General features: G+C 53.0%; 1 protein-coding gene and 1 non-coding gene across 8 annotated transcripts in view; one reads left to right on the top strand and one right to left on the bottom strand.

Annotated features, from left to right (window-relative positions):
- ARHGEF10L (Rho guanine nucleotide exchange factor 10 like) overlaps nt 1-13,705 on the top strand; it is a 167,712-nt gene that overhangs the window by 42,458 nt on the left and 111,549 nt on the right. For all 7 annotated transcript variants that reach the window (XR_007475694.1, XM_049706266.1, XM_049706273.1 and 4 more), the window contains exon 2: nt 8,382-8,455. Coding sequence is in view for 6 of the 7 variants with exons in the window: in XM_049706266.1 (XP_049562223.1) it covers nt 8,422-8,455 (34 nt within the window). In the remaining variant the exon portion in view is untranslated. The remainder of the gene's footprint in view (nt 1-8,381; nt 8,456-13,705) is intronic.
- Nucleotides 1,875-1,981, bottom strand: LOC117202405 (U6 spliceosomal RNA). The gene has a single exon (XR_004484744.1). It is a non-coding gene; the product is annotated as a U6 spliceosomal RNA (small nuclear RNA).

The raw sequence follows: 13,705 nt of genomic DNA, 5'->3' as shown, positions 1-13,705 counted from the left end.
TGAAGGGGTGGTGCAGATTCCACGCTGTCCTCTTCCAGCTTCCAAGCGTGTGTGCTGTGGAGCCCCATCGAATGGGCCACCCAGGATGTGGCCAAGAATTTGGGACCCTCGGATTGGCAGTTTTTCACCTGGCCCTTCAGCCTGGGGCCTTCCGCCTGGACTGGACCTCTGGGGACAAAGGGGTTAATGTGCCTGGGGGCTGGGAGGCGGAGGAGGAGGGGGAGGGTCTGGGGGCTGTTCTGGTGGCAGCAGCTTCTCCAGGCTGGCTTTGGTTTCCTAGCAACAGCCCCCAGGGGTCCCTTCTGCCCAGAGGCCTCCTCCAGGGTTGGTATGGGAGGGGGCCTGCCCCCAAGCTGTCCTGCCTGGGGATCATTGACCAGGGGCACGCCTAGGGAGAGGGGACACTTACCCCGGGCAGTTACAGAGCCTCCATTGTCTGAGGCTTCAGCCACTGGCCAGCCTCACCCCTGCCCATGGCAGGAAGCCCATTGAGTGGCTTGGCGCCTGGTGTGCAGGGAGAGGAGCTGGCCCTGTGTCCCTCTGGCATGTGGAGGCTCCCACTACGGGCTGTGGAGGGTCTGGGAGGATGCTCTCCCCACTCACCCGTGCCCTCAGCCACCTGGCACCTGGTCCGTGCTGGGATCCCGTGGCTGGGATCCCAGCCCGAAGGTCCCGCCCTGGCTCTCCCAGCTCACGACCCAGGGACCCTGCTCAGCCACTGTGTGGCCTTGGGAACATCCTCAGTCTCTCAGCCTCCTTTCCCTCATCTGTTGTGGGAATTAAATTAGACAGACACTGTAAAATGTTCAGCAGGGGTTCTGGTGCACGGCAGTGCTGGGAGACGGCAGTGCTGGGAGACGGCACCTGTTATTGTTTCTAAGACGATCATTTTGTGATCTCAAGGATGACGAGGGTCACAAAGGTCAGGGCTGGTATTCTGGTGGACCATCGACCTGGACTCAGTTGAGCAATCTGCAGAATGGGGCAACACTGTCCTCCAGGAGCGGCAGGAACTCCAGGAAGGGAACTAACATTTGGTAAGGGCCTGCTGGCATTTTCAGATGTCACTCCACTTACATCTGCATCTGACAGATGACGACAGGAAGCACAGAGAGGGTGAGTAACTTCCTGAGGTCTGGCCGCTGGAGGGCAAGCGCACATTCAGCGTCTGAAGCTGGTCTCTCTGACCCCAGGCTGAGTGCTTTCCAGGGCTCTGGGTCCTGGACACGTGTCCTCCTTGCTGTACCTCCACCTGTGTTCTCTTGGCCAAGGCACCTTGTCTCTCCAGAGCCCCTGCGAACTAGCCCCCTCCACAGTCTGCAGCAGGGGGGCTGCTTGCGATGAGGGACTCCCAGGGCAGAGGTGCCCCCGCCATACAGCTTGCAGACCCTGCTCTTCCTCCTGGCCCCAGGCTTTCTGGGCAGGGCAGAGGACACCTGGGCTGAGGTCCCCATCTGGGCCTGTGCCCCTCCTCCACTGGTCAGGAAGCCCCACACCTGCAGCCACCCCAGGTTCAGGGATACGCCAGCCTCATGGTCTCCTCAGTGAGTGGATCCTAAGCAGATGAAAGTTCTCAGGCTCCGGGCTTAGTTCAGTGCAGCTCAGCTGTTGTCTAGCGTGTGGGTTGGTGCTCTGGGCACTGAGACGAAAAGAAGAGGCCCGTCTAGGGAGGGAGACCGTTCTAATGGGGGCTGTAGGTATCCCAGAATCACCTGTGCTCTTTGAAAATAGACTTTCTCAGGCTGCACCCACAGGCTACCAATTCAGAATTGTGGGCCTGGGACACAGGTTTCTTTCTTTCTTTCTTTTTTTTAAACATCTTTATTGGAGTATAATTGCTTTACATTGTTGTGTTAGTTGCTGCTGTATAACAAAAGAAGATGGAACGCTTCACGAATTTGCGTGTCATCCTTGTGCAGGGGCCATGCTAATCTTCTCTGTATCTTTCCAATTTTAGTATATGTGCTGCTGAAGCGAGCACAGACTCAGGTATTTTTTAAACCAGGCTTGGGAACCACTGCATGAGATGGGTCTGGGGAGGCCTCACAGAGGAGAAGGGTCTGGGTTTTGAAGGTTGAGTAGGAGTTTGCTCTTTGGTTCTGAGAGAGAATTCTCCCTGGAGGGAACAAACAACCTGAGCAAAGACCCAGAGATATAGAACAGGTCGGCAAAGCGATGGGCCTGAAGCCCTTCATGAGGACTGGAACAGTCAGGCCGGGCATGGGAACCGCCCAGACCAGAGAGGTCGGTGGGGAGGGTGGTGCAGCAGGTCAGGGAGGGCCTTGCTGAGGACCTGCGTTCCTAAGGCGAAGGTGATGAGGAAGAGTCTGAGGCTGTGTGCTTTGGAACCCTTGCTGTGGCGGCAGAGGTGGGCGTGTGTTGGTCAAGCTCACATCTGACAGGGGCTGAAACCTGGAGAGGCCTCCCGGAGGCTGTGGTTGCAGGAGGAGCTCTGGTCCACACCCCTGGTCTTACCTCCCATCCCGCACTTTTTTCCCAGCTTCCAGGAGACAGACAGGGTGCCTCTGAGGCCAGAGTTGGAGGTGGGGGCCTGGGCCAGATCCTGGTCCTTGTTCCCCTCTGTGCAGAACAGGTTGGCATCTACATTTCCTCTGGCAAGGCTGCCCGACTCGGTTATGCCAGCATCTCCCTCTGGGACTGCCTGCCTGCCTGCCTACCTGGGCCCCTACCCACACTCCCCTCCCCTCCCCTCCCCTCCCCTCCCCTCCCCTCCCCTCTCCTCCCCGCAGAGTCCCGCCTTCCCCATCCTCAAACTCCTGGCCTGGTTTGTGCAGCCTCCCTGATTTTGAGGAGCCTTCCTGGTGTATTTCTCCAGGCCTCATTCAGGGGGAGCTGATGGGGACATTCACTTGAGTGGGAGGTGGGAGATGGTCCGGGATGGGATGAATCTCAGGGACTAGTGAGGAGGGACAGGTGCGTGCAGGCTGGAGGAGGGTTTCCTGCCGGGCCTCTGGGCTAGATGGACCTTGAGCTCTAGAGGAAGGAGGAACTGATAAGGGTCTGATTAAATTAGAGCCTGGAAGACACCTGCTGTGGTGATCTGGGCTGTCCAGGGTGGAGGGAAATGCTAATCTGGCCGCTCTTGGGTGGTCCCGGTCACTGAACTTGACGTGCTTGGGGGGCACACCCGGAGCTGGGCTTGCTCCTCTGCTTCTCGCTCTGTCTGAACGTGCTCGAGAAGTACAGCCTGCTGCTGGTCGTTCTGTGTAGGCTCACGGGCAAGAGCACCATTTGGGGGTCTGCCTGCCTAGCCAGTCTTGGCAGTCGTGTTTTAAAGAGATGACCCCCCCAAAGAAGAAAGTCTTGTAACCCTACCACCCACGTGGAGCACTGTGAATATCACCGTGCTAACAGTGGCCACTGTACACACTGGTGTGTGGAGAGCTACCCCACCACACACCACGGTCCCGTTTCATGAGCACAGGACCTCTGTGAGGCGGGTGCTGGGGAGAAGGGGGTGAATTGTAACAGCTGGAAGTGGCAGAGCTGGGATTCGAACTCAGATCTAGCAACAGATCCCACCCTTTCAACACCATCTTGCAGCTACTGTCTGGTCCGGCCTGTGATGTTTTGCCTTAGTCCTCTTTTTAAAAATGAGAATGCTTCTTTTCATCTTCCCTCCTTATAATACTCACTGTAGAAGATCTGGAAAATTCAGAAAAATGGAAAGAGGGTCAAAAGAAAATCTTCTGGAGCCCTGCCACCCAGGCAAACACTGTTCATATACCTTAGTGAGTTTCCTTCTGTCCTTTTCCTCTCTGCACTTTAGAAACAGTTGGAATCCCTGAGTGTAGATAATTCTGTACATAATCCTGCTGGGCCACTCTTGGTTTTCAGTCGACGCTCCTTCCCCAGCCAGACTGCCTCTTTTGCCAGAGACCGCTGTGGCAGGAAGGTTCTGGATCGCTTTTAAGAGTGAGGTTCATTTCAGGGGCATCACAACACATTTCTTCCAGCTCAGCCTCCGACCTTGAAGCTTGCAGACCATGCATAGCTCAAGGAAGACTTAAAAAAAAAATAAAAAAAGGAAATAGCTGAGCAACCCCACATGTTTGCTCACGTTCACACCTATATGCCCCGGCTCCTGGCTGTGGCAGCCTGTGGCATCCTCCGGGCGGGTGCTGTCATGCCCACTTTACAGAGATGGAGGCGGAAGCTCTGAGAGGCCAAGGTGGGGCCTGGGGTCACACCGAGAGGAGGAGGCAGAGCCCAGCCCACAGATGGACTTGGCTGCCCCCAGACCCTCACGGCTTGGAAGCCCTTGGGGCTCCCCTTTGAGCCTCCTCCAGGGTATCTCCTGGGATGCAGAACCCAGACACACGGTCCCACTTGCTGTTTCCCATTCTGGTGGTGACACATCGAGGACGGGCATCTTGGCACTGACTGAGCCTGCTGGGGCTTTGTGGTTGACCTCAGGGACGCTGCTGGGAGTCCCATGGCCCAGGTAGCAGGAACCCCATTTTACAGTTGAGGACACCAAGGCTCAGCTCACCTGCCAGTGGAGATGAGACTCCAGCCTGGATCCCCGACTCCCAAGGTAGAGCTTTGGTCATCACAGTCTGTGCCCTGGGCGGTAATGACAGCCAGAGACTACCGTGTCCCAGGGACCCCTCCAAGGGTGTTGTATGTATTTACTTTTAATTTTCTTAAGAACCCCATGAAATAGGTACTTCTTAGAAGTATTTTTTTAAAAAGTTTATTTATTTTAATTTATTTATTTTTGGCTGCATTGGGTCTTTGTTGCTGTGCGCAGGCTCTCTCTAGTTGCGGCGAGCGGGGGCTACTCTTCATTGCGGTACGCGGGCTTCTCATTGCGGATGGCTTCTCTTTGTTACGGAGCACGGGCTCTAGGCGTGCGGGCTTCAGTAGTTGTGACACGGGGGCTCAGTAGTTGTGGCTTGCAGGCTCTAGAGTGCAGGCTCAGTAGTTGTGGTGCATGGGCTTAGTTGCTCAGCGGCATGTGGGATCTTCCCAGACCAGGGCTCGAACCAGTGTTCCCTGCATTGGAAGGCAGATTCTCAACCACTGCGCCACCAGAGAAGCCCCAGTAGGTACTTTTTAATCCCCATTTTGCAGATGAATAAACTGAGGCACAGAGACGGGGGTTAAGTAACTCATCCAAGGTATTATGGCTACTGGGTAGTGGGCCCAGGTGGTATCAGGTAGCCTTGAATTCTTTTCTAATTATTGTGCCATGAAGGTCTCTAGCAGGGAGTTGCGCTGCTCTGAGCCATGCCTATTCCCTCACTCACATCCTTCTGAGCCTTGGGGCACGTGTGTGCAAAATGGTGGCCACAGGCCTGTGGGTGTGCACGGGGCTTGCTGGCCGGGGCCCTTGCCTGGGGACCTCACTGCCCCCGATTAGTCTGCAGCAAACGCCTCCCAGATGCCAGCCCTGAAGTCCAGGGAGGCCATGTGATTAAGGGGTTGAGACTAGGGTTTGGGGTCAATACCCCTGGATTGAATCCTAGTGTTGTCACTTTGTTCACTTGCCTCTGTGACCTTGGGCAAATCCTTACCTCTCTGAGCCTTGGTTTCCTCATCTGTTAATGAAATAATGCAGATAAATCTCTGGGCTCCTTATATGTTGATGTCTGTGTTCCTTTCTGGGAAAAGCCTTGGGCTTGGAGGGGAGGGCAGGAATCATCCCTGAAAATGAGGAAAAAGGAGAGGACATTGGACTTTCTGGCCTAGAGGGAAGGATCCTGGGCTTCTGCTTGATCAGAAAAAAATATATATATATATTTCTCCCCACAGGATGTTTATTAATTACAAAGGAAAATAGTAACTTTACAGTGAAGAAACCTCAGAGAGACATCACTTTAACTAAGTGATCAAAGTTACCATGACTAGTACAGGCGTACCTGGGAGATACTTTGAGTTGGGTTCCAGACCACCGCAGTAAAGTGAATATTGCAGTAAAGCGAATCACGCTTTATTTTTCCCAGTGCATATAAAAGTTATGTTTACACTATACCTTAGTCTATTAAGTGTGCAATGGCATTATGTCTAAAACACAATGTACCTACCTTAAAGAAAATATTTAAGGAGCAGTTTGTACATGAACCTGGGCTGGGTGCCTTCCTTTTTCTTCCTGCAAAATGGGTATGTCTCCCTGCTCCTTCTTCAGTGGTTCTGAATGAGCCCACAGGGCGGACGGACCTGCAGGGAGACTGCTATGCAGCTGTTGTTTGACTTTTCAACTTGCGAAGGGATTTGCAGACATTTTAGTTTGCTTTCCCCAACCTTTGCTGAGAGTTTTTCAGTGTGGGTAAAAGACACAGTCACACACTTAGTGGAGAGCAGTTTGCATTCAGTCAGAATGAAAAGTGCAATTCTCTGACGCAGCAGATCCCGCCTAGGAGTGTGACTGACAGGTTCATGCACCAATGCGCTCAAGGCCAAGTGTATGGAGGAAGGCTTTACAACACCAAAGCCTGGAAACAACCTCAGTGTCCCTTGATAGGGGTTATGTCAGTTATGGTGTATCCCATCTGCCCCAAAATACTACGCAGCCATTAAAAAAGTGAGACTGATTTCTGTGTACTGTTCTGAATTGATCACGGAGATTCTTAAGCAAAAAACGTGGTTGCTAAGTGAAGTAAGTCAGACAGAGAAGACAGATATGTGACATCACTTATATGTGGAATCTAAAAAGACTGATACAAATGAACTTATTTACAAAACAGAAAACAAATTTATGATTACCAAAGGGGAAGGGGGTGGTGGAGGGATAAATTAGCAATTTGGGATTAACACACTACTATGTATAAAATAGATAAACAAGCACCTACTGTATAGTACAGTGAACTGTAGTCAATCTCTTGTCATAAACTATAATGGAAAAGAATCTGAAAAGGAATATATATACACACACGTGCCCGTGTATAACTGAATCACTTTGCTCTACACCTGAAACATTGTAAATAAAGTATACTTCCATTAAAAAAATTTTTTAAAAACGTGGTTGCACCACAGGGTGTGCAGTGTGCTTCCTCCTGTCTAAAACAAGGCATATATACGGATAAGCAAGCTAGTGCATACATGGCATAGTTCTGGAAAGATTCATAAGAAACCAGTAATAGTGGTCAGTCCTGGGGGATTTGAGAGACTGACTTTTCATTGCACATCTTTTGTATTGTTTTGGACTTTGAGAGACAGTAGAGCATGGTGGTTACATAATGAGCACACACTGGGGCCCATGGCCTGGGTTCACCCCCTGGCTCTGCTGCCTACTAGCTGTGTGATCTTGGGCTACTTACTTAACCACCCTGGGCCTCATTTTCTCATAATTTGGATTTTCATATTTGTAAAGTGCTCAGAATAATGAGCACTTTACAGTAGGCACTGCATAGATGTTTGCTGTTATTAATTAATTGCCCTTCACATGCATCCTATTTTTACTCAGGAAACCAGCTAACACAAATAGAGGCTTTAAGGATTGGAAAGGAAAATAGCCTCGCAGCCAGTTTGTGTCAGGCGCTGATTAGAAAGGAGGGCTTGGGGCTTTCCCTCCAGGGTCGATCCCCTCCTCCCCAGGAAGTCTAGAAGGACTGCCTCTAGCTCAGAATCGGGGGTGTGAACCCGGAGTGGGGAGAACTCTTTCTGTCACTGCTTTGCAGGAGGCATCGGGCAAGCTTGGCTCCAGGGCCCGGGAAGCCCGGTGGAGGCACTGGCCTCTTGGTTGCGGGATCCTCCACTGCGAGGCCTGGAGAAACTGCCCCCAGCTCCCAGCATTTGGGATTCCGCCCCGATCTCGAGCAACCTGTCTCCATGAAGCGCTTTATTTCCCTCACACCCACGTGCTAAGTGGCCAACCTCGTGGGTGCAGCACAGGGAGAGACAGAGAGAGAGTGAATGGCCTTCTGTGGGACCACTGGCGCGGGAGCTGGGGAGAGCGGCGGCTGGACCCAAGGGCGCCCGTGGAGGAGAAAGTGTCCGGCCACGTCCATGACAGTTCAGGTGTGATCCAGCTTCTGCGACACGGGGGCTGAGTGTGACCCTGGCTTCTGAGGCTGGAGTTTCACCTGTCAGCCAGTGGGGACCCACCTGTCAGCCTAGCTGGACCCAGCAGGCTCCCGAGGTTCCTTGGTATTGGGCAGAGGAAGGTCCGTGGAGGCAGGGGCCTTCTGGGAAGATGGCTTAGGGTTCTGCCGCTGCTGGTTTTTCTGCAGGTTAATGATTTATGAAGGTGAGGGCTGGGCCCTTGCTGGCGCTGTCCTGTGCTCCCGAAGCGGCTGGGGAACAGGGTGAGAGCCGGCAGGCTGGCGTGCACAGGTCACGAGTCAGTGAGCCTTCTCTGTCGCTGGAACTTCAGCCTTGAACGCCCTCTGATCAGATTTCTGGCCTTCTGTTTGCAGGCGAGCGCTGGGACGGTGCCGGTGAGCTGCACCCTGTCTGATGGCTTCCTCCCATCCTCCACAGGCTGCCATAGGTATGGTACTCCGGGTGCCTGCTTCTCCCGCCTCTGAACGGGCCGTGGGGCCTGCCCCAGGGCCACTAGCTTTGGAGTAGGCTGACCTCGGGTGTGAATCTGGCCCTACTGGCGGTTAGCTGTGTGCCCTTGGGCCAGTGGCCTCACCCCTCTGCCTCAGGTTCCTTGCCTACAACATGGAAATAAAGATTTCCTCCTCATAGAGCGGGCTCCAGGTAAGGGCTGACTCCTTACCTTTCTCCCTGAGGTCCCCTGGAGAGATGAGCAGAGCCCCTCTGGGGACTGAGGTGTGCTTGAGGGTAAAGCTTATGAATTGAGTGGGGAGTTGGGGCTCAGGGGAAGGGCGGGGCCATCCATCTCCATCGGCTCAGGAACCGAGGAGGCCGGGTCACCTAGCAGTGGTGGGGCTGCTAAAGGTAAAAAAAAAAGTAGAAAAATACATACTTAGACTAAAAAATATTGTTTTTTTATCTGAAATTCAATTTGATGTCCTGTATTTTTATCCGGCAACCCTAACGGTGGGGACTTGGACACTGCTGGTAGAATCGGGACCCCATCCTGGAGGAGCTGGAGGCAAGGCCATTTCTCCCATTGGGCCCAGCTTCCTGGCCTCTTGTGCTTTTTGGGGGGTGGCAGTTAGCAGAATGGTAACAAGCCAGAGCTTTTTTTTCCAGTCCAGCCCTGCCACTGCCACTGTGAGCTCAGCTGAGTGACTTGGTGTCTCTCTGGCTCCGTTTCACCACCCACAAACACGGGGATAATAACGATATCCTCTGCTGTGGCGTTTCGAGGTTTAAATGCAGGTGGGACCCTGGCGTGTGGTAATCAATGGCTCAGTGCACGGCAGCTGCTATCACTGGGGTGTTGGCAGGACGGGCCGCCTGTGCTGTGCTCTGAGCCCCCGGGCAGAGCCCAGGGAGGACTCTCTCCCCCACCCCACCCCACCCCGAGCCTCCGTGTTCTTTTCTGAAGGGTGGGGGACCAGCACGGTAGTCACACCTTCTCCATAGCGTGGGTGGCTTCCTGGGTCCCGGCCTTCTGGATTCGCTGGGGACTCGCTGGGGTGGGCCCTCCCGAGGACGGGGCATGTCCATGAACATCACAGGCGTGTGTGGTCACCTCCAGCCCTGCCAACTGTCTGGATGGGTGGGAAGGGCTCAGTTCAGCTCTCAGTTATCCAGGGATGGGTCTCCTGATTTTTCCTTCTGATAAGGAGCTGTGCCTAGTGCCTGGGTCTCAGGATCCTGAACAGAACCTTGGGAACAAGGTCATTTTCTGACTCATGGCTGTGGCCTTGGGTCCCAGGATGTCCGCACCCCTCGCCGCTGTCCTAGGCACCCTGAACCCTTTCTCCTACACACCAAGGGGCCAGACATGCAAACTGAGAGCGAAAGTATCTTATGATGAAATCAATTCAGTTCCATTCAGCAAACATTTGATGAAAGTTTACTGTTCTGGGTGTATCTGACATTGCGGGCTGGTTTCATCTGGTTGAACTAGTCTCTTTGCCACTTTCTGACTCTTTGAGAGCTTCCCATGGTCTTCACGAATAAATTCAAATCCCCCCAGCACCTCGCAGCCGTGCTGTCACCCCCATCATCCTTGCTCACGTCTTCACCTCCACTGGGCCGCTTGCTGTTCTCTGCTCTGGCCTCAGCCTGGAATAGCCCCCGACCCGTAACCTGAGCCTGTCAGACCGCTGCTCCCCCTTTAAGGCTCTGCACAGGGGCAGCCTTGTGCCAAAGCCGCGCCCCACATAGGCCCCCTCCTCTCTTTAGCACCGGCTCAGTCCCTGGGCTTTTACGTTATTCTCTGGCTGTACCTGCCTGCCTCACCCTGTAGTGAGCTCCTTGACATTGCGGGGCCATGTCTGTCTTCCGCTTGAACCTCCCGGCCCAGGGGCTCTCGGGGACAGTTCACTGGATGCGGGCATGACTGTGTTGATTGCTGGGCTCACTGAAGCTATTTGTACTCTTAAAGGGAGAAGGTGCAGAAATAACCTAAGTCCCTGGACACAGCCTGGGGGCCGGGTCACCTGGGGCTGGACCTGGCCTGTGAATGGGGAGGGGCTCTCCATCTCACCCAGGGTCAGGGCCTGGGCTATGACTCAAGGCAATAATAATAGTAATAACGATAATGATAATGATGTTGCAATGACAGTGATGGTAAGTAGAATCGTCATTGTAAGAACAGCTGACATTTAGCGAGCCCATACCTCGCACTGGGTGCTTTAATGTCTGTCAATTCATTCCATCCTCCCAACAACCCTGTAAGGCAGTTATATTATTGTCCTCATTTAACAGATCAGGAAACTGCAGCTTGGTGGGGTAGGGGGAAGGGTGGTGAAATAACTTGACACTCACACAGCCAGTATAAGAGAGAGCTGGAGTCTGAACCCAGGTGGTCTGACTGTGAAACCGTAGTGACTACAATGATACAGGCCACGTGCAAAGGGAACCCTCCCCCCACTGTATGCCCAGCAGATTCAAGAGGGCAGGACCATGGGCACTGAAGCCCCTTTGGTCAGGATAGGTCTGAATCTGGTGGTCCAGAAATAGTGGGCAGGGACTTTGAGGTCATTTATTCCAGTATTTTTTTAAACTTTTAAAACTGCAACCCATAGACCTGACAATAGGGGTGTGTGTGTGTGTGTGTATTCAGCAAATAATTATGTGCCTACCATATGTCGGGCACATTACCAGATGCTGGGAATATGACAGTGAAACAGACAAGAACACCTGCCCTCAGGAAGCTTACATTCTAGCAGAGGAGACAGACAGTAAAATAAATAAAACATACTGTGTGTCACATGCTGATAAGGGCCACAGAGAAAAAGAAAGCAGGCATGGCCAATCGGGAGCCCCCGGGTGTCACTGGGGGCAGCTTTGGTCCTGGCAGCCTCGTTGGAAGCTGACGTATGGTAAAGACCTGAAGGAGGTGAGAGCAGGAGAAGACGCCTGGGGGAAAGAACATTCTGGACCCCAGGACTGAAAGTGCAAATGTCCTGAGGCAGGAGCAGAGCTGGCGCTTTCACGGTACAGCAAGGAGACCGGTGTGGCTGGAGTGGAATGAGCAAGGGGAGAACAGTAGAAGATGCTGTACACGCACATTTTATATGTGTGTGTACATATACATACCCAAAACGCAAGTGTGGAAAGCAATATCAAAAGTAATACCAAATGTGACTGGGGAGGGCCTGTCAGCTCTGGGTTTCTGCTGCAGTCAAGCAGCTGAGGCAGGGTCTTCTTGAATTTGATACACTTGCACCTAAAATGTTCTGCTCTGGAAACCCCAGGTCACTGTGGGTGGGGTGGGGGGGGTTTGGATTTTTCTGGTCAATGAGACTGCTAGAATCAGATATGTCCATCTGTCCATCCGTTGGCCCGTCTAGCTGTCTCTCTGCTCCATCCACCTCCCCACCCATTTACTTATCGATCCATCTGTGGACAGTCCTGTCCTCAAGGATCTCGGGAAGGGAGGGGACAGAAATTACAGCAGGTGTCACTGTGTAACACTCACATCCCAGGCACTATGCCAAGAGCAGTTCTCCACCAGGGGCAGTTTTGTCCCCCAGGGGACATTTGGCAATGTCTGCAGACATTTTTGGTTGTCATAGCTGGAGGGTAGAGGGCAGGAATGCTGCTACACATCCTACAGAGCCCCCCAGCACAAAGACCATGCAGCCCCGATAGGAGGCTGAGAAACCCTGACCCACATCTCATGTCACATTCACATTAGCCTTATGAGGTAGGTGCTGTCTCATTCTCCAGTTTACAGGGAAGAAACCAAGGTTCAGAGAGGTGAAGGGGACCCAGACAGGACGGGGTGGGCCCCAAGCTCATGCTCTAAAATGTGTGACATGAGCTGTGACAGGCCTGCTCCGGGCAGCCCAGGGAGGAGCGATCAGCTTCAAACCAGCCCGCATTGTCCCTTGGTTTGGGAGTGGGTTTGCACGAGGTAGGGAGATGGGCTAAATGGATGCTTGAGGTTCTGTTTAGGCTCAGATTCTAGAAAAGAAGTCTTCTAAGGCAGAAGACTGGGGGATCTCAGCTTGCTGGAAAGGGCCAAAGGTGAGGGCTTGTTACGCTGTTTAGGATAGAGGATCCATTTCTTCACTTGTTGAATGAAACAAGTGAAGTTCGTGTTCAAGTTTTCTGAGTTCTGCCCATCGACTGAAAAAAAATGCACAACCTAAGAGGAGAGAATTATGTTTATGTTTTACTTGACGGACTTACTGAGGACTTAAGCCCGGGAGGCAGCCTCTCAGATAGCTCTGAGGGACTGCTCCTAAGAGGTGAGCGGGGAGCCAGGATATATAGGAGTTTTTGCAACAAAGATCAGGTAGTGAGAACATCAGAAGATTACTGTTAACTAAAGAAAACCAGGCATCTCAAGTTAATGAATTTAGCACTGTTCTGTATATGGGAAGTGCGAGAGGCTGGGCTCTTTGAAATCATTCCTTTGATATGCGCTTTAGCTATCTGGGGCCAGCATCCTGTTCTTTCGGTCCTGAATCCCCTCAGGGTGCACCGCTGGGGTGGCTGCAGTGATGGCTGCAACATCCTTTGTTTACTGATGTGGCTGGCGACATACCCCAGGCCAGGACCTGCCCCCTTAAAGGGGCAAAATAAATCATTACACATTTTACAGGAACAGATGAAGAAAACAAGAGGCTAAGACAGAGAAGGGATGCGGGCAGGGGTCCTCCCAGGGGAGAGAAGCAGGGAGTAAGGCCGGGTTGGCCTTCATGCTGGGAGCCCTGCCCCAGCCAGTCTGTGCCCTGGTACCCAAAAGCTGGCTGCCTTCAGGCTCCCCTCCCCCGTGCATACCAAATAAAGCGCAGGGTGCCAAGCTCATTCGCATATATGCAAAATGCAAAGACGTATCACACATGGAAATACACATGAAGGTGTGTGCCCAGACGCACGTGGGCAGATGCATTTATAAACCCCCCTTGCTTACAAAATAGGAAAGTAGAAAACAAGACAACCAGAGACTTCCATTCAAGTCCAGATACACACACGCTCGCCTTGGAAGCTTGCTCCCTGCCCTCCCTCTACTGCCCATCTGCTTAGAGCCCCAAGCCACCCACGGGAACCTCGGGGCACAGGAGGGCCACCTGACCTGGGCATGGGTTTAATCTAGTCTCTGGGAACTGCCCGCGTGCTCTCTCTCGGACCCCCAGCTGCTCCCCACTTCCAGCCCTCTCTCTGGACCAAACCCTGAGACCCCACAGCAGGCTAACTCCTC

The sequence above is a fragment of the Orcinus orca genome, chromosome 1, assembly GCF_937001465.1.
Source record: "Orcinus orca chromosome 1, mOrcOrc1.1, whole genome shotgun sequence".
In the NCBI taxonomy this organism is placed as follows: domain Eukaryota; kingdom Metazoa; phylum Chordata; class Mammalia; order Artiodactyla; family Delphinidae; genus Orcinus; species Orcinus orca.
The sequence above is the reverse complement of the archived record's forward strand: the minus strand, read 5'-3'. Positions and strand labels throughout refer to the sequence as shown.